The sequence below is a fragment of the Drosophila persimilis genome, unplaced genomic scaffold (assembly GCF_003286085.1).
Source record: "Drosophila persimilis strain 14011-0111.01,24,50 unplaced genomic scaffold, DperRS2 tig00000793-arrow-arrow-pilon, whole genome shotgun sequence".
Taxonomy (NCBI): domain Eukaryota; kingdom Metazoa; phylum Arthropoda; class Insecta; order Diptera; family Drosophilidae; genus Drosophila; species Drosophila persimilis.
The window spans coordinates 846,236-873,517 of record NW_020825354.1 but is presented as its reverse complement, the minus strand read 5'-3'; the positions used below and the strand labels follow the sequence as shown (position 1 = coordinate 873,517).

At 43.1% G+C, this 27,282-nt stretch overlaps 4 protein-coding genes across 13 annotated transcripts in view; 2 read left to right on the top strand and 2 right to left on the bottom strand.

Annotated features, from left to right (window-relative positions):
* LOC6598442 (partitioning defective 3 homolog) overlaps positions 1-1,244 on the bottom strand; it is a 40,766-nt gene extending 39,522 nt beyond the window's left edge. For both annotated transcript variants that reach the window (XM_026992799.1, XM_026992801.1), the window contains exon 1: positions 43-1,244. In XM_026992799.1, coding sequence (XP_026848600.1) covers positions 43-162 — 120 coding nt within the window. In that variant the 5' untranslated portion in view covers positions 163-1,244. The remainder of the gene's footprint in view (positions 1-42) is intronic.
* Positions 1,245-2,948: 1,704 nt separating this feature from the next.
* On the top strand, positions 2,949-3,828 carry LOC6598440 (TM2 domain-containing protein CG11103). The gene has a single exon (XM_002023531.2). The coding sequence runs from the start codon at positions 3,029-3,031 to the stop codon at positions 3,686-3,688; it is 660 nt and encodes a 219-aa protein (XP_002023567.1). The 5' UTR covers positions 2,949-3,028; the 3' UTR covers positions 3,689-3,828.
* Positions 3,829-4,485: 657 nt separating this feature from the next.
* Positions 4,486-6,173, top strand: LOC6598439 (cathepsin B). Its single transcript, XM_026992843.1, has 4 exons — positions 4,486-4,761; positions 4,832-5,092; positions 5,288-5,455; positions 5,527-6,173. The coding sequence occupies exons 1-4, from the start codon at positions 4,645-4,647 to the stop codon at positions 5,995-5,997; spliced, it is 1,017 nt and encodes a 338-aa protein (XP_026848644.1). The 5' UTR covers positions 4,486-4,644; the 3' UTR covers positions 5,998-6,173.
* Positions 6,174-12,565: 6,392 nt separating this feature from the next.
* On the bottom strand, positions 12,566-27,251 carry LOC6598438 (protein retinal degeneration B). 9 transcript variants are annotated; one of them, XR_003409151.1, is made up of 14 exons: positions 27,101-27,251; positions 21,711-22,072; positions 20,546-20,690; positions 20,291-20,482; positions 19,820-20,230; positions 19,404-19,747; positions 18,801-18,839; positions 17,822-17,897; positions 16,540-17,766; positions 16,332-16,469; positions 15,294-16,261; positions 15,054-15,226; positions 12,956-13,347; positions 12,642-12,707 (listed from the first exon to the last, which is right to left on the bottom strand). XR_003409151.1 is itself a non-coding variant. In XM_026992912.1 (13 exons), exons 2-13 carry the CDS (start codon positions 21,786-21,788, stop codon positions 12,650-12,652), a joined length of 3,849 nt encoding a protein of 1,282 aa, XP_026848713.1. In that variant the 5' UTR covers positions 21,789-22,072; positions 27,101-27,251; the 3' UTR covers positions 12,566-12,649. The 9 variants fall into 9 exon arrangements, 8 of the variants coding, with proteins under 8 accessions (XP_026848713.1, XP_026848715.1, XP_026848714.1 ...); XM_026992912.1 differs by lacking the exon at positions 12,956-13,347 and having other exon boundaries at positions 12,566-12,707; XM_026992913.1 differs by lacking the exons at positions 12,642-12,707; positions 12,956-13,347 and adding an exon at positions 13,466-13,755.
* Between the last annotated feature and the right edge of the window lie 31 nt (positions 27,252-27,282).

The window sequence follows — 27,282 nt, the reverse complement described above, 5'->3', positions numbered from 1 at the left end:
AATGGGGGGGGGGGGGGGAAGGAATAGGGGGCTGCTTCTTACCTTTCCGGCTGCCTTGATGTAGCGCCGCGTTGCCTCCTTGACCAATTCGCTGACGAGAAGTTCTCCGGAGCCGCAGGGCACCAGAATGCGCACATCGCCGAAGCAAACGGTAACCTTCATTTCGTTTGTATTGCTCTTGTTGTATTGGTATTTTTACACTTTACTGTTTGTTGTTGTTGTTTTTGTTGCTGTTAATGCACTTTCTATTTCACTCACACGCACGCACATGTATTTCGTTGTTGTTTTAGTAATTATTAATTATATTAATAATAATGCACACGTTTTTTCCAATGGAATGCTCTTCTTTATGCTTGTCTGCCCGCTGCCGCTGCTGCTGCTGCTGCTGCAGTTTGTTGTTGGCATCCTCTCTCTTCTTCTTGTTCGTGGTTTTTCGGTTTTCAGTTGTTAGAGAGGCAGCTGCAGTGGAGGAGAATAGTGATCTAGCGTGCGAGCGAGATGGCCTGCTAGTCGAACGAAAAAGGACTTGGACGTCGCAGTCGCTGTCGCTGTCGCTGCCGCTGCTTCGGCGCACTTGACAGCTGTACAACTACAACACACCTCTGTTCTCTCTCTGTCTGTCTGTATCTCTCTCTTTCCTGCTCACTCTCACTGAGCGCGATCGTGGTGTGTTTTTGTGTATGGCTTTTTATCTTGCGCTCTCAATCGAGGATGCACGCGTCAAAGAAGTATTTTGTGGCTTCTACTACTCTCTTTGCCCTGCCACTTATTTACTTAGCATATTTCACTCTTTTTGTCGTTTTCGTTGTTGTTGCTGGTGCTGTTGGGTTGCATGAATCACACATCACACGCGCGCACAAAACGAGTTACAACAACACGAAAGGCAAACAACAACGGGCCAAGATCATCGGAAACGTCGTAACAAAACGAGCGTCACACCAGCAAAAAAAAAAAAACTATATACACAAATATACGTATGTATATATCTGCAATAATCTGCTTTCGTAGTCGATTGCCGCCGCCGCAGCGCCAGCCAGAGCTGCAGTTCTCCTTTGTGCGTTTAAGCCGTGGTTTTAGTCGTTGCTTGGCCTAAAACTACAACCAAGATTTGGCGCATAGATTCGGCTTGATCATTTTTCGTTGTCAGCGTCGCTGTCGTCGCGTTTCGTAGTGGGTTATTTCTCTCCCTGCTCACTCACACTTATTGCCGTCTTAACGTATTTTTTAAACTTCAAAAAATTAACAAAAATAAACGAGCTGCCAGTCAAACATCGCGCCGAGAGCTTTTTTTCAACAATGAGAATACAAACAACGGAAAAAAATTCGTCACTCTATTTTCATTGTTTTATTCCGACGCGCGCAGCAAGAGTGTGACCGCGCGTCACACACTACCGAAACATACCGTCTCACTTAAAAAATATACCGTAAATATACTGACGAACTCAAGTTCTACTATACATATTCCTCGTTTTCTTTCTTCCGTTGAATATTACTAGCTATATAGAACATTTAGCCGTGCCCACATAATTTTAGCCCATTGATGAATCAATTTTCTACACCATTGGTTAGTTTTTAGTCCTTGCTTTTATTGTATTTTGGCAAAAACAAGGCAATAACAAAGTAGTTCAACAAAAAATCAGTTGCAATGTTGCTGGTATTTAAAGACATGATGCGTGTATAGGCCTTTGTGCACCCTATTTCGTTAATTTTATACAAAGATCATACTTAATTTATGAAGACTTTTTCTCAAATTGATATTCTTTAGACATATTCGAGTACATTATTAGTATCTTGTGTATATTCATCTCGATCCTGATACCTACGGAGTCTTGGAAGACAAACGTATTCACAATTCTATAACATCCATTTGCCCCAGGGTATGTGTGCATGGAATTAGCAACATGTTTGTGTATGGAATGAGACTCATTGTTGCAAAAGCAAAACTGCGGCGAATCGGGTATTGCCTATATTTCAAGCTATAGATGCCCACTTAGGATTATTCCATAGATAAATGCATTTTCTACAAGATTGCTTCTTTTAATTACCTTAATGTATTTTATTTTGACTAAAATACGGTTTTCAAGTAAATGTTGCCGCAACAGTGTGTATGGAATGTGCAACATTGTGTATGGAACGAGACTCATTGTTGCTAAAGCGAAATTGCGGCGAACTGCGGCGAACTGCGGCGAATTCAAATTCGATTCAAAAAACGTCCAATTCCTCATATTCTTTGTTCCGTTGAATAATACTATCTATATGGAAGATTTAGCCGTGCCCATTCAATTTTATACGTTTGATGAATCAATTCTTTACATGATTGGCCTAATCGAAATACTTGCTTTTATTGGATTTCTATATAAAATTGAAAATTAAATTAATAGATGACAAAAATACCATTTAGCACTAAAAAACACCACATGGGAGCGCGGCGAAAACCAGTTTCTACAGTATATACGGTCTCACTTGAAAAATATACCGAGTGGTGCGCGCCAAATCGAACTTTTTTGAATGTGAGCGACAAGGATTTAAATGTTGTCAACCGGGCCTTTATCTACGATAATTCAAGTTCTGTTTTACTTATTCCTCCTTTTTGATATTCCGTCGAATATTACCAGCTATATAGAATTATCCGATAATGCCCCATTCCCCACGTCTTTCAATCGCACCAGACGCCAGTTGCCGTTTTAGTCGAACAGCTGTTCACCCCCACCCCCAGTCCGCGGTCTGTTCTTCTTCTTCCTTTTGCTATGATTTTGCTATGATTTTGCTGTGATTTTGCTGTGAAATTGTCTTCTTCTTCTTTTTCCACGAAATTTTCATGTTTTAAAATCGTGATCCAAATATATCGATATCACACCTTCGATACATCGCACAGCTGATTGCAAATTGGAACACTCATCACTAGACTTTTTGAACAAATTATCTTTATTAAAAAACATATTAATAACTATAAAAGAAACGTTAGTTAGCTGCACCAAACGACAACTTGACTTGGCAACTTCAACCTTTGAAAAACCGCGTGAACAAGATGCAGGACAGAGTTGTTTTATACGGGATTTTGGTCTCGTTTCTAATAACAAATCAAACCACCGACGCCATACAGGCACGCAGCGACAAGGAACAGCCGCAAACGGTGGTCTCCGGCACGGCCGTGCAGTCAGTGGTCCCCGTACAGGCCCAACTTGGCTCTAGCTCCTCATCAGGATCGTCGTCCTCCAGCTCAAACTCAGCATTCCACCCATTGGGGCCGAATGTGATGTGCTCCTTTCTACCCCGTGACTTTCTCGAGTGCAAGGATCCCATAGATCATAGGGACAACATCACAGCCAGGATAGAGAAGGGCTACGGCTGCCTGCGCTTCGGCGGCTCCTCCTACGAAGCTGTGGAGCACACGAAGGTCCAGTGCACCGTCTACTCGGACATCGATTGCTACGGCGACCGCACCTTCTTCCGCGAGGGTGTGCCGTGTGTCCGCTACACGGATCACTATTTCGTCACCACGCTCATCTACAGCATGCTGCTGGGATTCCTTGGCATGGATCGCTTCTGCCTGGGACAGACAGGCACAGCTGTGGGCAAATTGCTGACAATGGGCGGTGTGGGTGTCTGGTGGATCATTGATGTCATTTTGCTGATTACCAATAATCTGAAGCCGGAGGATGGCAGTAATTGGAATCCCTACGTGTAGGGATATCTTAGACTTTAAGTAATTTTAAAATACCAATTAATTCCATTGTTTACAGAAACCAAGAATAGGTATCTGTATCGAGATATGTACATATATATACAAGACACTAATAATATGCATGAATATGTCTAACACATCAATCTAAGAAAATGTATTTATTAATTACGTTTTAAAAACAGCTTAAATTAATGAAGTAGAGTATAAAAAGGTCTATACTCCATAAAAAGGTTGTTCATATGTACCAAACATGTAGTTACCGTGTAGAGACCATGTACACATTTTACATTTTTGTAGATATTCTTTGTTTAAACCTTTTTTGGTGCACAATACAATAAAAGGCGTCTTTAAAATGTATCAGTCTTGTGGGAAAGTCATTTTTCAATCGGATAAAAGCTTGTGGGCAGGGCTGAGGGTTGTAGTTAGCTAGTAAAATTAGACGGAATATAAAAATCGAACCAAATTTCCAATCCTTGACGGATAACAATTAAACCATTGTAAACCAAAAGGGTATGTTAATATTCCACCGAAAAAAAAGAAAATTAATCATTTGTTTCGTCGTGGTTTATTTTTAAGTTCAGAGGAAAGATGGCATGGATCTACAAGATATTACAATCAGTAAGATTTTCCGCCATCTAAATCACGTCAATGAACTGTTTAAATAGAGGGGGCTTAAGTGGACCAAACTCGTTATTTCTGAGGGTCAGGCGGTTTATTTTATCGATAAGTCCGCGTCACAACAACAAAAATTGAACAAAAACAGAACATAAAGACTCAGTTTTCAACTGATTTTCACACAGTTTTCAAGAAGCCCCGCAGGCTGCCGATTCGACCGGCTCTGCCAGTATTATCAGAGTCAATCCCCTAATCCGCGTCGTCATTTTCCAATTTTTTCGTTCTCTTTTGTGTGTGAAATTTTGCTTTGTCAGCGTCATTTTCGCTGGGAATAAAGCAGAAAAATGAATTTTCTGCTTTTGGCCATGACCATGGCGGTGGCTGTCTCCGCCACGGAGGGGCCTTCCATGCTATCCGATGAATTCATCGAGCTGGTGCGCAGCAAGGCATCAACCTGGCAGGTAAGACGCAAAACGCCAGATTTTTCCTTTGTGACGTGTGGCACTAGTAATCGTGTTATTTACCCTACAGGTTGGCCGTAATTTTAAAGAATCCGTGTCGGAGGAGTACATCCGAGGCCTGATGGGCGTCCATCCCGATGCCCACAAGTTTGCTTTGCCCGAGAAGCGTATTGTTCTGGGCGATCTCTATGCGGACGATGGCATTGATATTCCTGAGGAGTTTGATGCCCGAAAGGCCTGGCCAAATTGCCCCACTATTGGGGAGATTCGTGACCAGGGCTCGTGTGGCTCCTGCTGGGCCTTTGGCGCCGTTGAAGCCATGTCGGATCGCGTAAGTCGCGTACAGGCAGACAAGAGACTGCAACGCAGACGGCGGCAGGTGGTGGTGGTTGCTTATCTGATACCCTGACCATTCGCTTATCGATTCGATAGTCGCCCTTTTGTGTTGCGCTCTGCTGCTGCTGTTGCTTCTCGACTCTTTGTTTGCACCCCTTTTACTGAAATCGCTATCTTTTTTTTTTTAAAGGTGTGCATTCATTCCGAAGGAAAAGTGAACTTTCACTTGTCGGCCGATGATTTGGTGTCCTGCTGCCACATCTGCGGCTTTGGTTGCAATGGCGGCTTCCCTGGCGCCGCTTGGAGCTACTGGACGCGCAAGGGTATCGTCAGTGGCGGACCCTATGGCTCCACTCAGGTTTGTGTTCATTTCATCTTGTCCTCTCGTTTGCCCGCTTGAAATGTATTTGTCAATTCTATTAATTGTAGGGCTGCCGGCCGTACGAGATAGCACCGTGTGAACATCACGTGAACGGCACTCGTCCGCCCTGCTCTCATGGCAGTACGCCAAGCTGCCAGCACAAGTGCCAGGCCAGCTACAGCGTGGAGTATGCCAAGGACAAGAACTTCGGCTCCAAGTCGTATTCGGTGCGCAGAAATGTGGCCGAAATTCAGCAGGAGATCATGACCAATGGCCCCGTCGAGGGAGCCTTTACCGTCTACGAAGATCTGATTCTGTACAAGAGCGGCGTGTATCAGCATGAGCATGGCAAGGAGCTGGGCGGCCATGCCATACGCATCCTTGGCTGGGGCGTTTGGGGTGAGTCCAAGGTGCCCTATTGGCTGATTGGCAACTCCTGGAACACCGACTGGGGCGACAACGGTTTCTTCCGTATTCTCCGCGGCCAAGATCATTGCGGCATCGAGAGCTCCATATCGGCTGGTCTGCCCAAACTATAGGCAAATGCTTAATCAATTTCCAGTTTTCCGTTCTATATCAGTTTTATCCCCCAATACCACCAATACCGATTCAATTCAAAGCGAAAATCCGTGCGTATCTCCTCGAAAGGCTGCGCAATGACAATTGTAGTTCAATAATAATAATAAACTACAAAAACCTGATTGATAATAAAGTATTCTAATGTAAATGTATTGTATGATTATGGAGCATTGCCTCCAACCTCCTAATCGGTTTTCATGAGGCTTAAGTGCCAGTGCGGCGCTGGCTTTTTGCATCTAGTATAGCTGTCGGAATCAATCTCTGGAACTTGTTTTGCTTTTCCAGCCACAGAGTCCGCCATTAGTGTCTGAATTGATTAGTCAAACACTGAGCTCTGGGCATGATTTATATACACTGCGGTACATGCTGATTATGCTATCAAATGGGTTCTATTTAAGGTTCATATGTAATGACCAAAAGATGACTGATCAGCTACTAGCAAGCGATCGAGGCTTAGAATAAACGCTAGAGATTGAGACATCGGGATCGACTGTAAGCTATAGAAAGGCGCTAGGGAAAGCAAACGAGAGAGAGAGAGAGAGAGAGACTGAAAGCACACAGAGCCAGTGGGTTTCGCTTGGCGACTTCTCCGAGCCACATGTGCCGGGTTTTCACAATTTGAATGCCTGCATGATTGCAAGATTGCATGATATGCTCGTTATCAAAGTAGGTCAATAATAAAAAAAACATTAGACATTGGAAAGATTCTTTCAGCACTGTAATTTCTTATGAAATATGTATGTATATGCAGGTAGGAATTAAGAAATTCTGTGATCCCTTGAAAGCCATTGAAGAACATGGCACTGTCACCGCAAGAAATTGAAACTGGTAGGAGATACACTCCGGTAGATGCTGTGAAATGGAGCAGGAAATATTGGAACACATTCTATGTAGGGAAGAAATTTCTAAAACACACAAAAGAATATAAAATCCAAGTACACTCAAGCCTTGTAATAACGAGGGGGAACGTTGTGAGTTGCTGCGGACACCGCAACTCTAAGGTTATACCCGATACTAAGTCAGTATGGCTCTCCTCCGGCAGACGCCGCTAATATTTAACGACACGACAAAGAGTGCGTGCGAGAGAGACAGAAAATCAGTCTGAGCGTGACGTCGGGCGCTGCGTAGCCACTGCAAATTGATTTGTTCCTTTTGGCTATAAATATGATCTGATCTGATCCAGATTCAGCAACCTGATAGATATGGTCATTATCTATGATTCTGCGTTTTTAGTTTTCTCAAATCTGCAATATTGTGGATGCAACAGATTTTCGTCCTTTGTGGGGGCGGATGGGGGTGGGGCGAAATTCTGAGATATACGTTTTATAGTGACATCTTAAAGGAGTGTGTGCACCAAATTTGGTTACTCTAGCCTTAATAGTCTCTGAGATTTGTGGTTGCCTCAGATTTTCGTCCTTTGCGGGGGCGGAAGGGGGTGTGGCGAAATTTGGACAGGAAACGGTCAAGGTCCGATATCACAGGAGTGTGGATACCAAATTTGGTTGCTCTGGCTTTTATACGTTCTGAGATCCTTGAACTCATATTTTGCAATTGGCAAAACCGACCATGAAACCTGTGTGTTAGAGTGAGACAGAGCGAGAAAAAGTGAAATTGTTTTCGTGATTCTGGCTGTAATAATTATACGATCTGGTTCAGATTTTGCACTCTAGAAGATATAGTCATCTTCTACGATTCTGCGTTTTTAGTTTTCTCGTATCGTCGAAATTGTGGATGCCACAGATTTTCGCCCTTTATGGGGGCGGAAGTGGGCGGGGCAAAGTTTTGAAATATTTTTGGAGCAGTGACATATTACAGAAGTCTGGATCCAAAACATCGTTGCTCTAGCTCTTATAGTCTTTGAGCATTAGGCGCTGAAGGGGACGGACAGACGGACAGACGGACAGACGGACGGACGGACAGACAGACAGGGCTCAATCGACTCGGCTATTGATGCTGATCAAGAATATATATACTTTATGGGGTCGGAAACGATTCCTTCTGGACGTTACACACATCCACTTTTACCACAAATCTAATATACCCCAATACTCATTTTGAGTATCGGGTATAAAAACAGAGCAGAATGCAGAGAGCAAAGATTTGAAATTTAGATAATCGAAAACACCGAAAGTGTTTTCTTCGGAATCCCAAGTGGTAATGGCAAGGGCAATCATAGATATAGGTTTTAGCTAAATTATGCGTACCAGCAATCGTTTTCATGGCATCACAAGATCATTCCCAAAATATCTTTAAGCTGAGATACAAAGTTTCGTATAAAGAGAAAAACCATCTGCATCTGTTGATCTGATGTGAATAGAGTATGTATAGAGTACATATTACCATATATAATTCAAAAATCATTATTTCTAAATCTAGAGTGGACTTTGTAGGGGCCTATGCCTATGCACTTCCATCAGATCGAGTAATGCAACAAGCTCTGATATCTATAGAGCGCAATGCCTGACGCCCACCGATCCAAAAACTAAAAACAGTTGTGCACTCCCCTGGGGCTCCAAAGGGGGCATTACTCACCCACCCGCCGTATGGTGTCATCAATTTAATGGTACGTTGGGTTTTCTCCCCTCTGGACCTCATCCCCGCATTGGTGTTTATTTTCCAGACACTGATTTAATACCCCAGAGAGCTATAGCCCGACTCTAACAAACATACACAAAATTTCTACAGGCTTGTTTTTAATTTCAGTTTCGCAAAAAGTGGGCTGAAAGGGGAATGTGTTTCCCCGAGTGTCAAATACTCTCGAGAGAAAATTAAACCATAATAGTAAATAAAAAACAGATTATAATCTTCATATACCCATTACTCAAAGAGTACAGTACCAGAGAAGGTAGCGTTCCCCAATCCCATAAAGGAAATATGAATCCACAGTATTTACTCATTGCCCTTTGATGCGAATCCTTCCTTCAGTCGGATTCGAATCACCCCGAATCAGTAATCAAGAACTAAGAGGGCGAAGCAAATTTGTGTATTGCTTTCTCGTTCTCTCTACCAGAAAATCAATTAGAGAGTGAGCGAGAAGAAACATCTAACACAGTGTAAACGAGGTGATTCATTCGCTTCATTCGAAGTCATGAGAAAACTGAATAATCGCTGATTCTCTCAGAGTCCCGGAATACCACCGATTGCAGGACTCTAGTCACATCATATCCGTCTAGATCTCAACGGAATCTCAACGGCTCCCGGTGTGTGCCTCGACAAAAACGTTTCAACTGGTTGGTTTTTTTCACATAGCATGTTTTATATTTATTTTTCTCATTTGCAACATCAAATAGAACATTATTTGTTTTTGTATTCTTGTTTTAATTTATGTCTCATGAACCGCCTTGCTTGTTTTTCGATATTTCGATTTTCTTTGGAAATGTTTAGCTGCTATTGCCGTCTCGCTTGCGTCGCGTGGCCTTTCCGATAGCGTCGCACTCTTCTCTCTTTCATATCTTTCGCTAACAAACAGCTTACATCGAAAAATACATATATTTTACTGCTGTATTTTTTTTTTAATTTTAAATTTGTTCTTTTTTTTGCAATCTTCTTAAAAATGTTTAATAGTTTTGTTTTTGTTGGATATTTGTATATATAAACATATAGTATGTGTGTGTTTATATATACTATATAGTATGTATATATTTTCAACTCTATTCTCTGTATGAATTATGCTCTCGCTTTTCCCGTTTTGCATTGCTTTTGCCTTTTCCTTGTTTATTTTTTTATTTTTGTTTATTTTTTCTTTTGTTTGTAAATAGATTGCATTTTGTTTGCTCCACATTTTTGTTGCCGTTGTTGTTGTTGTCCGTAAAACAATTTTTAATCAATAAATAATTACTCCTTTTTTTTTGTTTTAATATTTGTTGTTTCTGGACTTTTTGCACTTATTAAATATACAATACTCTGCATGCTCGTACCCTGCGGTAGGTATGCATTTATTTAAATATTTTCAACAATTTTTTTTTGTATTTGCATAGCATGCGATTTGAACAGTTTTTAGTTTTTGTTTTTTAATTTTTTTTTTAGGGACATCTATTTTTCCCGATCTTGATTAAGCAATGAATAAACGAGGCAGCAGCACAAATATACCGTTCTCTCTCTTTTGAAATTTGTTTGATATATAATTAAATTAAATGCTTAAAATTAAATGTAATATTTCAGTTGGTGGCTGAAAAATCATTTCAAAAGTGTTCTAGCTCTCGATATTCGCCAGTCTCCCCGATTGGCAACGATTTGGGTTGAAACATTTGAAAATTATAATTGAAAATTTCAAGAATACACACAAGGCCTCTCTTCGTAATCTTGAGGGAAATCCAGTTTATCCGATAGTTTTATTTAGAGACAATTTTTAGAACGGATGCGTTTTTAAATAAATGTTTTACCAGTTTCGATAATTTCTCGATAGTTTTATTCTAGAACGTCGAACCCGTATAATTTGTACACAAAATAGCTGCTGTTTCATTTAGACAGTACTTGAATCATTCTTTTGAGTGTGTGTGTAGTCCCACCTACTATCTGCGGTCTGCGGGAGGAAGGTTGGCTTTTCTTATCGTCTAAATGGTGGGTTTTCTGTTATCTAGAAATATCAATACAATTTTGCTTAACGCTTTACTGGCATTTGGATAAACATCGCCTCACGAGTTCCGCTTACAGCTATTGTGGTGGGGTGGCGGGAGGATCTATCTGAGAGATCTGCTGAGATCCCTTTGGAGATCTATTGGAGCCGAAATGCGAAAGGGTATTTATACTTCTAGCTCTGCTTCTATCTCCTCATAAAATTGACATTCTGAGGCGTGTGGGTATGCATAAAAATATATACATATATACTCTATATATTTCTCGACTCTGTGGTGGCTTCCAAAAAAAATGTCTGGATTCGGAATCTCGAATGAATCCCACACACTCAATACAAAAGTTAGAGAATCTGTTAGTTATACTCGTATGTTGAACACGATATTGTGTTTGTGTGTTTATGTGTGGATGTATTGTAGTATCTGTGAAAAAAATTAGGAAGCTATTCAGGTACAATATGCATATTACGAGTAGTATATTACGGCCTTGGCAGGATGATCAAATAAAGTACAGGAGGAAAAGGAAAGGTCCACCTCTTAAGCGTATTTTTCTAGACAAAGAATATATTAGATTGATTCCCAATCTATTGGATATATGTATATATGTATAGTATAGGCTACCCTCTACGGACAGAGATCATTGTGTAGATGAAAGTTATTCCCTAGGGTAGTAGTATTTATTTCGATACTTTCGAATCAAAGACAAAACAAAAACTGCATAATGGATAAGTAGAGGAACATATGTATGTATATAGCCCAGACAAAAAAGACCTGTTGGATCGAACACACACAGTTACAGTTGTTACCAGTTAGCAAGTTTCCAAAGTTCTTAAATAAATATAGTATTAGGTATTACTCGACTACCCCTATAAATGTATAACTTATCTATCGATTTACACTTCTCAATTTGCTTGGCATTGGATTTGCCGCTTAGAAGGTACACGTATGTATAAGTTCTCTAATCGAAAGTTAAACCAACATTGATTATACAATATACATATATCTACATATGAATATATATTTAGGTATATCTTCTTTTTTTTTTGGGTTCTTTTTGTACCGTTCTGTTTTTCTTCTTTAGAGTTTCCGTATTTCTTGTATTCGGTTTGCAAGGTGAGAGATTTTTAGTTAACTTGTGTGGACAGCTTTTGTATTAGGCTCTGTGTATACATAACTCTGTGTATATAGATAGTACTACAATAGGCTATATATATATATTTCATTGCCCCGTTTCATCATGATCATCAGGTCGCCTTGAGTTTTTGGTTTCTTCTTCAACGAGTCCGGATATCAGATCTCTGATCCTCGGTTCTCGTTTCAAATTCAAATTCGAACTCAACTTTTCTTTGGTATCACAAAATCGGTTTTTTATTTATAACATTTCATATTTCTCAATATCGATTAACTTGTTCAACTTTTGACCAGCAAAAAAGGTGAATTTTTCATTTCAAATAACAAACAACGTTTTTTTGTTTTGTTTTTTTTTTAGCACAGATATTACAATATTTAAACCCTTTTCAATTACGTTTTTGTTTTTTTTTTTGGTAGCGAAAGACTATCACATTTATGGAGATTTCAATGCTTTTCTTTCTAAGGGCCTTTATTGGTGCTGAAGAATGGTTTTGTATCCTTCTTCTGGCACACATATAAATAGAATAGAATTTTCAAGTTGGTATTCGGAAGCCGTTAGTTTATACGTTTTTTGTTGTTGTACGAATTTTGGTTTTAATTAAGAAATGCATTCAATTTGTCATTTGATTTTGCAACGCCTTTCCGCACTCGCTTTAGTCCTTTGGGTCCTGTTTTTGGGGGAGAGAGAGAGTGAGTTTGGTTTCCATTTCTTGCTGTCCTTCAATTTTGTTTGTTTTGTGTTGAACTTTGTTCGCTTTCATATGTTAAATGGTTTTATATATTGAATATATTTATTTTTCATTTATATATATGTATATATATCTCTTTTTAGATATTTATGTGGTATATAGTTTTAAGATCTGTTTTTTTTTTCTTTCTTTAATAGGTATTTACTTTCTTTTGTGTTTCTTTAAGTGGTTTGGAAAACCATCAAACAACAGGAGGAAACAGTCTTTCGTTCCAGGTACCTAGAGGGGAGTAAAATTTCGAAAATTATTTATAAAATATACATTAAAGTAGAGTATCGGTAAATCATTTAGTTGCTAAGCTACAAGACTGTATAATGTTCTTATATTTCGGTTAGCTCTGGGTCTCTGGCTACCATTTCTATAGCTCGTCTATCATATAATATCTTAATTAAAGTATCTATTACGATTGTATTGGCCTTCGACTTGATCGTATAATATATGCTGTATATAGTGGGAGAGATACTCACCGCGTGACACATTTGACTTTTGGTTATATGTTGTACAATATTTTTGTTGTTAATATTTGTTTGCTTTCGTATATACACCCAATATTTGTTGCTATATATCGCGCATAGTATATAAATATATATTCATGTGATATATACACAGAGGTGACATATATGGGAGGCGGCCTCAATGCTGTGATCCTTCTTTCGGTTTTGTTAGTATGTAGAACGGAATGCAGGATTGCGGTGTGCTATAAATCTTTCTGGAGTTTGCAGTTCTTGTGGGGTTTGCTTTGGTTTCTAGTTCTCTCTAGTGGGGGGCTTCTCTCTTGGGTCATATCTAGTGATGGCTCAAATAGGTTTTGCGCTTCAGATAGCCGCTGCGTATGGGCGATGAAAGTCCCGTCTCGTTGCTATTTTTGTTGTTGATGATTGTTTTTTGATGATTTTTTTTTTAATGTTTTTTGTGTTTGTTTTGTTGTGTTGTGTTGTGTATGATGTTTTTGGGTTTTCAAGCAATTTTTGGTTTTGTTTTATTTTGGAAAAAGAGAGACAGAGGTATAGTTGAGTGAAAAGAATTGAGAAATGATTTCTTGATTTCATTTTTTTTTTTTTTTGGTTTTTCTTTACAACACCAATCAATAAAATGCTCAGCTAGAAATGCATTAAATACATAAAAAAAAACAAAGGTGTGTGTGGGGGGTGGGGGGGTGTCTAAATTCTATAAAACTCTAGAACTAACACCAATTATTGCTTTTAGATTTGTTGTTTTTTAAATGTTTGTCCTTCTTTAAACTTCATTTGTTGCTTGTTCATGCAGCCTGCACGAATGTGTGTGTGTGTGTGCGTGTGTGTGTGGTGGAATTGTCAGCGTGTGGGTGGATTTTGTGACGTGGTGGTATTTTATTTTTATTTTATTTTTTTTTTAGTTTTTAAGCGTTTTTAAAGCATTTTCGGTTGATCCGTAAAATCAAAGAACAAACAAAGAAAAGATTACAGAATCGTAATCGTAACATTATAAATCATATATATACATATATAGTTTTTATATATTTTTGTACATGGGCACATATTATATCAAACTAAAGGCATTTTCTATGTATTGCGTTTATTTATTTACATACACACGTATGTATTATTTTTTTTTAAATTTATTTTTTGTTGCATTTTGGCATAGGTTTGTTCGCAAATCAAACGTAATATCAATATAAAATACAAATACAAATAATAATACAATGGATAACTTATAGCATACATAATACAGCATTTGTTCTAGGGGTTTGTGTTTTTGATTCGTTTTAAAAGGAAAAACAAGTGATAAAAACTCTATGGGGGTATACTTAAACGAAAACAGGGAAAAACAGGAGAAAAATACGATAACAATCTAAGGGGGCGACTAGCTCTTTGGGTAGGTGGTTCTGTGGGGGTGCTTTTGGCTCTCTGTCAGCCAGCCGTGAATGCCGTGTCCTCATTCAGTTGGGCCAGACTGGGACTGTTGCTGCTCTGATGTTGATAATGATGGTTGCAGCTTCCCGTATTGTGGTTGTTGCTGTTTGCCAATTGCAGCTCGAAAGCATTGCTGAGGGTGGTGGAGGAGAACGGAGTGGGAGTAGGCAGTGGTTCAGTGGGGGCGGACAGGCAGAGCAGGAAGTGGCAGGTGGCAGGTGGATGGCCGATCGTGTGGGGAAAAGTGCAGCATTAAATTAGTTGGTTGAAAGATTCAATCATTTTGGCAAGAACAATTTACATTTTCGAGCTGAAGCTCAGGCCATACGGATTACAGAGATTACAGATGGGGATTTGGGGTGGCAGGCAAAACATAAATAAATTAAACAGAAAACAGAAAGCCACAAAAAACCGAATTAAGAATACATTAATACGAGTATATACATACGAATGGTGATGCGTGTTTTTCTTTTGTGTCTCTTTGTCTAAACAAACACAAACATTGACATAGGTACAAGATACAAGATACAAGATACGTGACAGTACAGATATACACAACAAGTAGAGGCAGGATTCGTGGGGGTGGGGAGTGGGGAGTGGGGTTGGGTGGCAGGACAGATCACAGATTCACAAATCACACACAAATCGGCTCGAACTGGCACTCGAACCTTACCTTCGGCGTCGCGGATTGGCCGTCTGGCCGGGCAGGTTGAAGCATCCCCTGGGTATGACCATACGGGCATTCCCTTTGGCCGGACGCGAGCCGCCCACAGCCTGAAGGCCGGACAAATGTGCCGCATAGCCATCGCTCAAGACTATGGCGTTCGACTGTAGCTTCTTGCTCACCTAAGCAACGAGAGAGAGAGAGAGGGATACAGTTTAGAGAACCAGAGATCAAAGTTGAAGCACCGACCTTGCCGACAATAAATATCTGATCGGTACGCATGCCCACATTCGTGTACACAGTAATATCCTTGCTGCTGCCGTAGGCGGCCGTAATTGAGATTCCATGATTCTGGACCAGATTGTTGAGATACGCGGTCTTGTGGCCCAACGGATCGGTGGACAGCCCGTCCGCGAATGAGATCAAGCCGTGGGGGAAATTGTGCTGGCTCAGCCAAGAGACGACACGCTGCTGCTGCATATCCGGCCGCCCCGTGATGTAGATGAGCAGATAGCCCAGCTCCTGCCAATGGCGGCAGACATCGACGGCACCGGCACGCACCTTGGGATCGCGGCCCGTCACCGACATGGAGGCGGTGAAGGAGCCATCAATGCTAAAGACAACGCACTCGGTGAGTGGTGGCACCACGGCCATGTAGCAGTCCACCGATGTATGGTCGCCACGGACGACCATCTTTACCGGATAGATCCCATAGCCGAGGGACAGCTGATCGGGTATGTTGTACGAGATGCGTCCGTTTTTGTCCGTCATTTCGGTGGTGAGGAATGTCCACTCGCCCGCCGGCGGATCCTTCATAATATGCACATCGACCTTCTCGCCATGGAGCGTGATCATGTCGAGGGGTCCGTACATGAAGCGGGCATTCAAACGCTGCTCGCGTCCCTCCTGGACAATCACATCGTTGGCCCGATGGTTGGCGGCCACATTTTTCAGCTTCACCGATGTGCGCTTCTTGATCCACTTTTCGCGCGGCTGCCCTGGATGGAAGGAGGCCGCATCCTTGTCGTCGTTGGATCCCACAAACGGTATGCCCTCGAATTTGCCAATCTGTCGCAGTATAAACGCAATCACATCGGGGCTCTCCCAGTAGCTGGCATGGAACAGATGCGGCAATGCATGGGCGGGGAAATTGCTCAGCCCCTCGGGACAGTACAGGGCATAGTCCAGGCGCTTGGTGCCCCACCATTTGTTTTGAACTAAAGGAAAAGAAAGACACCAAACCATTAGGATCTGCTCCACTCTCGTGGCCGTTTTGAGCCGTCTTACGGGCATGAATTGTACTGAGAGAGACATTCTCAATTAGTCCCGAAATCGTGCTCTGCATGGAGGCATCCGAGAGGCGACGTCCGGCCAGTATGTTGTTGCCATCGTTAAAGTGCTGCGGATGAGATTGAATAACCTCCACTGCGAATGCATAGCGGAGAAAGAGAGAGATGTACATGCCCTTCATGAGCGTGGATACGAAAATACTCACATAAATGCAATGGCTGGCCACTTCCCAGTGGATATTTGGCATAACGTGGAACATTCACCGGCGACAGTATGGAGAAGCGTGCACTAAGCAGCGGCTCCAGCCGCGAGGCAATCGGATCGGTTGGATGGAACAAATTGTACACTTGATGGCAGTTCGGTCGCACCAGTGCCGTCTTGGCATCGTGCAACTTGCGGGCGGCCAAGACAACGGACAGCGGCGAGCCGAACATGAAAAAGTCACTGACCTCGAAGTCAAGCTTGACGGCCCGCGAGTCACTCGACGAACTGGAGCGACGACGACGCGGCGATGGGGCCACCAGCAGACGTTTGGCATCCAGATCGGCCTCAATGAAGCGCTCATCGTCGTCCAGTCGCGAGTGTCGGCTGTTCATCGGCTGGGCATTGCTGCCGCTGCTGGCGGCAACAGCATCGCCGCCAGAGTTCGAGGCCCCAGATCCAGCGGTGCCCGGCTGACTGCCGTTGGACCGGCACAAAGCCTCGTATGCCAGCAGAGAGCCCATGGAGTCGCCGAGCATTACAATCTGCCCGGAGAAGCCATGTCCCTCTTCCGATTTCAAAAACTCATGGTACACAATATTGGCCGCTGCCACCGTCTTGTTGACGGTCTCGTGGAACTCGGGTGAGGCCACAGCCAGCAGGGGTATGGCTCCTATGGGTACATCGGCTATGTTCGGTATATCCGCCGCCGAGGGCGAGGCATCGAACGAGTATGGACTGAGGCTGGAGAGTATCCCCAAAGCATCGGTGCATATCGACGGACAGGGCACCATTTTGATCGTCACATGAGTCAGCAAGCTGGGATAATGCTGCCGCATGACGGCCTCGAACGAGCCACGGAATGTGGTGACATCTGACTTCTTGGCCGTTAGCTCACTGGCGGCGTCCAGCACACTGCCGGCGTGAACGACCAACATCAGTATGGTGGTCGGACAAGATGGGGTGCTCGGCGATCCTGGCGGCGACGAATCATGGCTGCGGTCCACACTGGCCGAGGAGCGCAGCTGTCGCTTGTTGCCCCGCTCCGAGGCGACGCGCATTAGAAAGTCCTGATTGAAAATGCTATCCTCCTGCTTGCCGCCGGCGTGGCCGCGACCGCTCGCCACAGAGCCACCGCTGGAGGGGCCCCCATGGGGCGGTGGACTGTCGTCGCCCTCACCCAGCAGCTCCAGGGAGCTCCACTTGGCCAGAGAGTTCGTCTCATTGGTGTCTACAAAGAGGGGGCATAAATGGTTATTGCTCAATGAACGAAATGTCAGACCCACCTAAACAATCAAAGAACTCCTCATCAGAATTCGACTTGGAGTCCACTTCCAGTCGTTCCATGCGCCAGTTAGCCACCTAAGGATCATCCGTACAGCATTAATTACTTATGTACAATTTCCAAGTAAATATTTTCAACGTTTGCTCTACTTCTTTTTGTTGCAACCTAAGCGTATAACCAAAAAGAGTCGAGAAGCGGCAGCAGCAGGTCTACTATTTGGCTCTATCTATATTCTCTCTACGAAAACGAAACTCTACGAAAGCCTACTCCTGCGACCAAGGCTAAAGCAGCTGCCTTGCAGCAGCATCGGGGTGAACGTGGCATTGCCAGAGTCTTGTGAGGAGCTCTCACAAGCCGGGGTCTATCGGCGCCAATCTAGGGTTCGTCCAGCTCAGTGGCCAGCTCAGCCATCCACAAAGAAGATCATGCACATGTCATGTATTTTGTTTTTTCAATCGTGCGCCCGAGTCACAATCCCAGTCTCGAGTGGAGCATTTATTTTACTTTTCGCTTGTGCATCTGGAGACCGAGCATCATGCACACGACATGTATTTTTAAAGAAGTATTTGCTTTTTATCGCTTGTCGAAGAATAAACCTTGTTTCAAGACCGAACTCGCTTCGAGCTTTATTTCCAAACACCTTTTTTCATCCTCTGAACATTTGAAAAAGGTTCCAGCTCTTGGCACGATCTCTTTGCACGGCTGAGTCCGATTTCTTGACTGTTTTTTGTGGTGTCTCAACATCATATCATAAACTACCAACCAGCCTAGACTTTAGTGAGGTGCCAGGCAGCTGCTTTTGGCGTTTGACGCATGCGTAAAAGATTATTATAGCACTACAAGAGAGCAGGGAAGAAACTTAGGTAACATTGGTGGATAATTTTTTGGGGCGCGATTTTGACTAGCAATTGAAGATTGGCCAGGGGATTGAGGGAGGGAGGTTATATATTTTTTTTTTGGCGTCTAACAACGTCACTTACATGTCTGCGAGGCGCTGTCTTGGCATGCGGCTTTTTTGACTATCGTTTTTTGATATTTTGTGGTGGGATTTGTATTGTTGTTGTGGTGATTTTTGTGTTGTTCGAGAGAGTGTGTTGTTGTAGTAGTTTGATGTTGTTGTTGTTGTTGTTGTCGGTTGTCGGAACGTTGGTTGGAGGGAAATTGTAGAGAATTATTTGCAGCACATTTAAAGGACACAAGCGACACAGAAACAGACACGCTAGAGAGAGAGGAAACAAGCACACACACACAGGCACAACACAGAGAGACACAACAAAACAGGCAACAGATACGAAAGAACACCAGATGGAAACTGAACGTTCGATTCTAATTGAAAATGTTAGTAAAGTTCTCATCAATTTTCATAAATTTGTTGTTGATTTGGTTACAACGAAAATACTAGTTTAAGAAACGTTTAAATATGCATTTGTTGTTGCTTGAAATTTAATTGAAAATATATATATTCCGAGAAGTTGAAGCAGCAGTTTCCATCGGTATAAACGGAATCATAAAATCAACACCAAGAGACAGCAAACGGCAAGTGGAATCCAAAATTGGGGGATTCGAGCGTCGTCGTCTCTCACCTGAAGATCAAAGCTGTGCGCCGAGCCCACGGGCGAGTGCAGGGCACCTTTCGAGCCAAATTTCCCCTTGTTGGCCATCTGTATGCTCTGCGATCGGGAGCGATCTTTTGCGGTGGCGCTGCTCTGTGTGCTGCCAACCAGATCCACACCAGCGCCAATGGCATCGTTCTCATCCTCATCGTCGTCTTCGTCCTCGGCCTCCTCCTCGTCGGAGCTGGCCTCGGCACTGGGCGGCTGTTGGGTGACAATTGGCGGTATGGCCGGCGCCGATTTCTTTCGTTCGCTGCCACCCGTAGAGGCGGCAGCCGTGGCCGTCGTGCTAGTGTACGCCTCGGAGGTGCTATCTGTAAAAGACAAAGACCGACAGGCACAGAGGGTGTGAGTGAAAGGACAGGGAGGGATAGCAAGAGACTAACCATCGCTACACTCTTCACCGCTGCCCATTTTCTTGGCTAGTGCCAGCTGCGTCTGACGCTCCAGCTCGCGTATATCCTCGATGGTAAGGCCATACCATTCATCCTGCCATGCCCAGGCCTGGCGATGCGCCCGCAGCATCATTTTGCGCAATGCCACATCGTGTATGAACTTCTCCAGCTTCGTTTGCATGCCCCAATATCGGAATTCAACGCGACAAATCTTATAGGCCGTCATCAGGGACATGTTCCGCGGCGTTGGCTGCTTTTTGCCCTTGACCTCGCGCCAATACTCCTCCAGCCAGTCATCGGCTAACGGGCCACGTCCCGTCTTTTCCGACATAAATTGTTTGGGGTCCTCTTCCTTCACGTAATCGCCGCCCCATAGCTGATCCTTGACAATATCGATTACATCTGCAAAAAAAAATTTTTTTATATAGATTTTGGGGGGTGGATTGCACTGCTTCGACTGACCGACAATACGATTGCGTAGATCGCTGCCCGACAGCTGAAAGACATTCTCCTGATAGCCATTGTCTGGGAAATAGTACGTCTCAATGTCCAGCGAGAACTTCTCCACAAAGGGGCAGGTGTAGCGTGTCCTTGTATACGGATATGCGTTCCATGCCTCCTCCTCAACGGTCAGAGCACTTTTCGGCAAGAGACCTTGGAAGGAAATCAAATTACATTACATTTAGGGAGTACGACGACAAGGTCGCTAGGCCTTACTCTTGATCCAGCCCGGCAAATGATTGCCCACATGGTATATCTTTTTCGTATATTGACCATTGCCGCCGGGACCATCCTTATAGGGTTCATTGATGATGATCTCAACGCCGCTGCCCTCGCCATGGCTCTCCTCGCGACTCTTTTTCTGTTTTGAATGCGTGTGTGGGAGGAACAGATGAAATATTCATTAGTATAAGCTTTTCCCTCAAAATGCGCCTATTTTTATTCCAGTTTTCGTTTATTCCGTGTCATGGAACATTGCAAATATGCCATGAAATGCATTTCCCAATGCAAATGTACAACCATGGAAAATAAACAAAAGTCTAAAAATGTTTGCACATTTTTTTCCAAGTGAAAGAAAACTGATTATTTCTTGTGCTAATAGAATCTATCTGAATTCCTCCTCTTCTGAATTCCTCATCTAAAGGAACTTACAACTCTTAAAACTTTTTCGTTTCGTTTTATAGATCTGTTTGGTGACATTTTGTCAATCGATGCGAATGTCCATCGAATTCAAAATTACGATTCATTTCGAATGAAACAAACAAGGGATTCCCCATGTTGCACGATAAATAAAACATCGTTTGTCTAAAATCATGCAAATATTTGGGCTTTAGTCTTATAATACTCAAGCCTACCTCCATATTGTAGGAAAAAAATACAATCAATATATGTAATACGATATCTAAGAGGAATATTGTGATGCAGCGAATTATTATCTAGTGTAGAATCTAAGGCTCACATTCCTTAAGCATGAGCAATCAACAAAGAAGATCATGCACATGTCATGTATTTTGTTTTTGCATTCGTTGGACCGAGTCACAATCCCAGTCTCGAGTGGAACATTTATTTTACTTTTCGCTTGTGCGTCTCGACCCCGAGCTTCATGCACACGACATGTATTATTATTATTATTATCTAGTGTGGACTGTTCCCAGCTAAAAGCTCATTAATCAGTCCAATTTGTGTGTATATGCACTTATGTGGTATGTTTATCTATTGGGAAGGTCATCGCTATACAAATTTTCATTTGATTTACTTGAAAAGTGTCGTAGAATTGCTTGCTACTTTGTGGGCATTGGCCTCTCACTGTTTTGGCAAGCCATTCCTTTCATGGTCCTTTCATACCATCCCTCCTTCCGGCCAGGCACTTGATTCCACTTACCGCTATCATGTACAGCTGGGCAATCCGATACTCCTCGACGGTGAGGGGCAGCGGTATACGGTACTCCTTAATCAACATAGTGCTGTCTGTCTGTGTGTGCCTCTTCTTTTTTTAGTTCTTTAAATGGTTGATGGATCGGATCCCTCCACCTGGTTATCGTTCCCGTTCTTTACAGTTGCCTATTGTCTTTGGTATCACGTTCGCTCGCTGGCTCGCTCACTCTCTCTCTCTCTCTCTCTCTCTCTTCACTCTCTTCTTTCTGTTCGCTCTGGCTTAGGCAATCATCGATTGTAGCGGTACATGACTGGAGGCGACGCTGGCGCCAGGTCGCAGTGCCAGAAGTGAGTACATACGTCTATGACCTGCAAACAAAGGTGGAAGAAGAATGGAACGAATGAGAATGAGTACGGCAAGGCTAGTCAGGGGGGGCCTGGGGTCTGGGCTGGTTGGCCATTGTTGCTATGGCTTCTTCTCCTATCTGGATACCCGCATACGGTTTGAAAATGTAAAGTGCCATTCAATTTATCGATTTGAAGATGGAATGGACGGTGACACGGATGGGCGGATGGGGGAAGGACAGGCAGGCACTCCAGATAATCGGATATGCTCTGGGGAATTGGCATGTGGGTAGTAGAGGGGAGGGGTGACTGTCAATTAAAAAGCAACGACAACGACAACGACAGTAGTGTGCGTGTGTGTGTGTGTGTCCGATAAGGTCACCAACGACCTACCGTCTCGCATTTCTCTAAAGCAACAACAAAGGAGCAACAAATTTAGTTTATCATGCAGAATTGTTGTTGTTGTCACCTTGAACCATTTTCTTTCTCTCTTTTTTTTTTTGTTTTTGCTAATTGGATTTATTGTTGACTGCTGACAAAGAGCAATACCAATATATCGGTAAATGTACATGTGCCGTGTGTGGTGGTCCCCCTCTGACGCATTCCGAATCGCATTTTGACCTATCGGAAAGTGACAGAAGGTGCGGTTTGCCTGTGTCTGTGTGTGTGAATGGGAGTGGGAGTGTGAAGAGTGCAAACATGTGCTACAGTTTTAGTGCCTTTGTAGTAGGCAGAACAAACATATGGCAATTATCTAAATATTAATTTTGCTTACGGGACACTAACCCCCGCCGCACCCCACCCCCCACGCGTGGTCGCCGTTTAAATCTTATCTTTCAATTAGCTTTGCCTGCTGCGCATTGAAATGGCACTTGCCTACTAATTGGAGGATTAGAAAATTGATGAAAATGACATTCTATTGCCCGTCGCCGCCACAAGTGGTGCATCATCTGGATGGCTGAGAGGGAGAGAGAGCTGCCGCAGCTTTCAATCAATAATTATTGGGAGCACACAGATGAGGAAGGGGGCTGGGACGGGAAAGGTGCAGTGTGGAGGGGTTTTGGGTGCGAGGTACATGTCATGGCTGTTACATGGGCAGACAACCATCCCATCACACACACACACACACACTCTTATGCACATGTACATACTCGTGTAAGCTCCAGTCGAAGCATAATTACATCTTGTCAGAGACACCATGGGCCAAAACCTCAGACTCTGGTTAGATATAAAACAATATACGGCCAAATTGTGATAAGAAAGGTATGTAAAATCATGATGAGATTGGACTTTCAAATGATAAGCTTTATGGATGCCATTTCCAAGACGTCAGAAATTTATGATATAGAATAATTATAAATGCAAGCCCCGACACACACACACACACACACACATACAGAAAAATAAATAACTTATACATTTTCTCCGCCCTGACAGTTATTAAACCGTTTAGCGTACCGATCGTAAAGTGTGCAATTTAAACCATGACTGGCCACCACTGTGCACGTATACACATGCAAACACGTTCGCCTATAAAGAGACCGTGCAAAGTGCACATAGCTGTCAATGTGTGTGGTGCTTGTGTGTTGTTTATGATTGTATTTTGTCATTTTACATTTTATGATGTGACCAAAGGGTACAATGCCAAAACCGTAATGTGCGGTGCGGTGCGGTGCGGGCGGAGGTAACGATGTGTTCGGCATGGTTGCTTTTATTAAGTCCGGCGGCGACGGTGGCAGCGGCTGCAATTGCAGCAGACAGCTAGCTGCCTTCCAAAAGGAAAAGAAAGAAATCAATTTGCACAATTTCAAAGACGGCTGAGCAACAACAATGCCAAACAGCTGCTGCTTTTGCTGCTTTTCTTTAATGGATAAATTGCCATGGTAATTGGCAACAAAAAATGCCTCAAGCAAGAGCGAGAGAGAAAGAGATGTGGAGAGCGCAAAAACGGTAATAAACGCTGGCAAAGGCGACGTCAACGTCGACGCGCATTCAAGCAGAGATAATTAAATGCGAGAGATGAAAGCCCGCTGCTGCTGCCCACACCCGGAAGTGCGAGGGGGAAAGTGATAGTTGCGAGTAACAGCAGTTTTATAGTGGTGGCGAGAGAATCCAAGTGCATAGGGCGAATAGTGCAAAGGTCTGAACTAAACTAAACTAGCTTGAGGCCAAAGGTTAAACACAATTGAAGCCGTTACATCTCATCAATTTAGCCAGGTTACAGCGTTGACCTACATATGCTATATTTGACTTGAAAGAAGCCGAACCAGCAGCCCTGAAAGGGGCACACACATACACACACACACACACACACAAGTGCACAAAGGTCGCTAGTTCACTCTCTCTTGGTGTCGCTGTTGCTTTTTCTCTCTCTCTGCCTCTCTGAGCACACCTGTGGCACGCTTTATGTTTATTAATAATTTATAAATATAACAAGGCAGCCAACAACGGAAAACAACAGAATAAGAAGCAACAAGCCAAAGACGCTGCAAGCACATCCATTGTCTGCGTGTACGTGTGTATGTGAGTGTCTGTGCCTCTGCCTAGGGCTAAGCTTTTTAAAGCCCTAGATATGGCCAGACAAACAGTTACAGCAGGACCGAGATCGTACTCAAAAATCACTTGCAAGAGCATATCAATGTTACACCAGGGGCCACCAACAATAAAAAAGGGAATGGAAAAAAATTGTACGTTTCCAGCTCAAAGGAATGGAAATTCTTATCAGCCACAAGCTGCAGCTTTTTTGGGGGATGGCGGGGACCTTGAGACCTGGGCCAACAACACAGCTTACGCATTTACGCACTGCTTACACTCACTCACGCTCGTGTACACACACACACACACACACACACATACACAAAGTACACACACTCGTAGATACAGGAACAGCAGCTCGCTTCGCTACACACACAAATACACGGAAGGGGGTGGGGGACTGATGTTATCCTTAACTAATTTTTGCTCAATTCAACAATTTCCACAAAAAAAAACACAATAAACAATGCTGGAAACTCACATTTTTTTATCATTCACAGAGAGGCAGCTGCACAGCAACAAAAACAAACAAATACAACCAATAAAAAAATACAACACAAAGTGAATAGAGCAAATATTTAGCTGGCTGCCTCGATTTTCTATTAAACACAAAAGTTTATCTATGAATTTTAGCTGAACACTTTTCCAGACCACCACAGTTGAAAAATGTTTTTTGTGCTGTCTTTTCTTGTTAGCCTGCTGCTGCTTGCCTTCTTTTTTGCAATCAAAAACTAACACACAGAAAAAAGAATCGGAGCTTGCGCTGGGTACCCGTCGCGTTCGGTTCGGTGAAGGGGATGTTGATATATTGATATATCGATAAATAGATATATATTTTATTTGGTGTTGATAATATTAGGTGATATTGGCTATCAATATGGATATTCTTGTGGGATATATCAACGCAACTGCTTTGCTGAAGGTTAAAAGCGCCAACCGACTGCTTTCTGTTGTTTCGGGGGCCGCGGCCGAGAGCACACTGGTGGTACGAAAACGAAAACGAGAACGAAGCAGCAAGCAGCGCAGCCAGCCAGCTGAAAAGCAGTGGAGAGGCACAGCTCGGCACGCATGGGGCTATTCCAAGAAACGTTTGCCTATGTGAAGTAAATTCAATGTATTCTAATCAGTATATATAAGAAAAGAACGCATTTATTGAAACGAAAGCTGAATTTCAAATGCTGTCTAAGAAGACTAAGAGGACTGAAATCGTGCTATCGATATAGGTATGAAAATATGCTACTTCGTTGTTACATGTCTTAATTTGTTGTCACCTTAAGTAATCGAAAGAAAGCTAACGGAACCCAGAACACCCTAGTTGGCAAGTTGGTCGGTTGTGCGCATCAAAAGCGCGCGAGAAAGCGGAATAGAAAATGGCTCATTCTCCTCTCTTCTCACACGCAGCCGGGTGACGAGACCGAGACGCTGTGTCCGTCGTAGGTGACGCAGTTGCCTCCAAGGGGTTGTAAATTGGATTTATGCATATCGGCCAATGAATAAAATATATATAATTTCCTTAAGAAATTGTAATGAACCTGCCACAAAATGCCCAGTGTGCGGGGGAGTAGGTGTCCTTGTAACCGCAATCACTCTCTCCCTTAAAAAGGCTGGAAGGAGAGGAGGCTAGATGGCGCTGCTGCAAGCTGCTCCTCAGGCAAGGCATGCTAATACCAAGGTATGGCAGTCTGGCTCTCTGAGTAGCATAATGCGTATGACAGACTTTCCTACTCCTCTAGCCATAAAGGCGCTTTCTTGCACTACCTTACCTGGCTATTGGTATACCTTGTTTTCAGGCAGGTACATAGATTGACAGACGTTCGTTGACAAAGATGGAGAGCGGAAGGCTGCAAACCCCGTTAGGCTAGCTGCACTGACGTAAAGGGCCTCCAGGTGTATTCTACGGGTGAACCGAACCGATGATAAGCTGCCTCATCCACCACTCGTATCAAAATGTTTAGTAACGAGTTCTCTCTGTCAAAACCAAAGCAAACATGTCACGACATGCACAGCATTCCGCTTACGTTTTCAGCGAACGAACGGCCAAAATCAACAAATAAGCAAACAGACACGCCAGATGCTCTTCTCTGTTCTGTTCTGCTCTTCCCTCTTCTGCCACCTCCATCTGTCTGTCACTCTCTTTTTGTAGTACGCTTGTTGTTGTTGTTTTCGCCCATTCCTATGCATGTGGATAAAGTTCAACTTTGACATTTACAAAAAACGGCAAGTGCACAAGGCGCATGCTCCAAAAGCGAAAGCAACAATAATTGAGTTTTGAAATCATTTAGTGCAAAATAATGCAATATTTCCGCACATTGCACCAAGCAGTGCAGTGCGCGCTCAAGCAGCCGCGTCGCGTCGCCGCCGCCTGACACTAGTTGCCGTTGCCTCTCTCTTAAAAAACACTTGATATTTCCGCAAGGCCCCCTCTACGGCTTTACTCCTTTAATGTGCTCTGCGTTCGTTTAGAGGCAGTATCATAACGGTATTTAAAGCCATATCATTTTGAACAGATGACCTTACCTCTGTTGCAGCTTTAAGACTTCCTTGCTCTCGGGAACATTGATGCTCGATTTGAGACGCACAAGCAAATACTGCATATGTCCGTAGGTATGTTCATTGCGTGTGCATGTCGCGTTGATATCCGTTATCCGTTGCTAATTTTCATTTTCTGAAATTTCAAATTATTTAAAAACTACACATTT

Coding starts and splice junctions, on each gene's coding strand:
- LOC6598438 (XM_026992908.1), bottom strand. CDS start 21,788: ATGTTGATTAAGGAGTACCGTATACCGCTGCCCCTCACCGTCGAGGAG. Junction 20,483..20,545: donor TTTGCCGGGCTGGATCAAGA/GTAAGGCCTAGC, acceptor TTTCCTTCCAAG/GTCTCTTGCCGAAAAGTGCT. Junction 17,767..17,821: donor GGAGTTCTTTGATTGTTTAG/GTGGGTCTGACA, acceptor CCCTCTTTGTAG/ACACCAATGAGACGAACTCT.
- LOC6598440 (XM_002023531.2), top strand. CDS start 3,029: ATGCAGGACAGAGTTGTTTTATACGGGATTTTGGTCTCGTTTCTAATA.
- LOC6598439 (XM_026992843.1), top strand. CDS start 4,645: ATGAATTTTCTGCTTTTGGCCATGACCATGGCGGTGGCTGTCTCCGCC. Junction 5,093..5,287: donor TTGAAGCCATGTCGGATCGC/GTAAGTCGCGTA, acceptor TTTTTTTTAAAG/GTGTGCATTCATTCCGAAGG. Junction 5,456..5,526: donor GACCCTATGGCTCCACTCAG/GTTTGTGTTCAT, acceptor TATTAATTGTAG/GGCTGCCGGCCGTACGAGAT.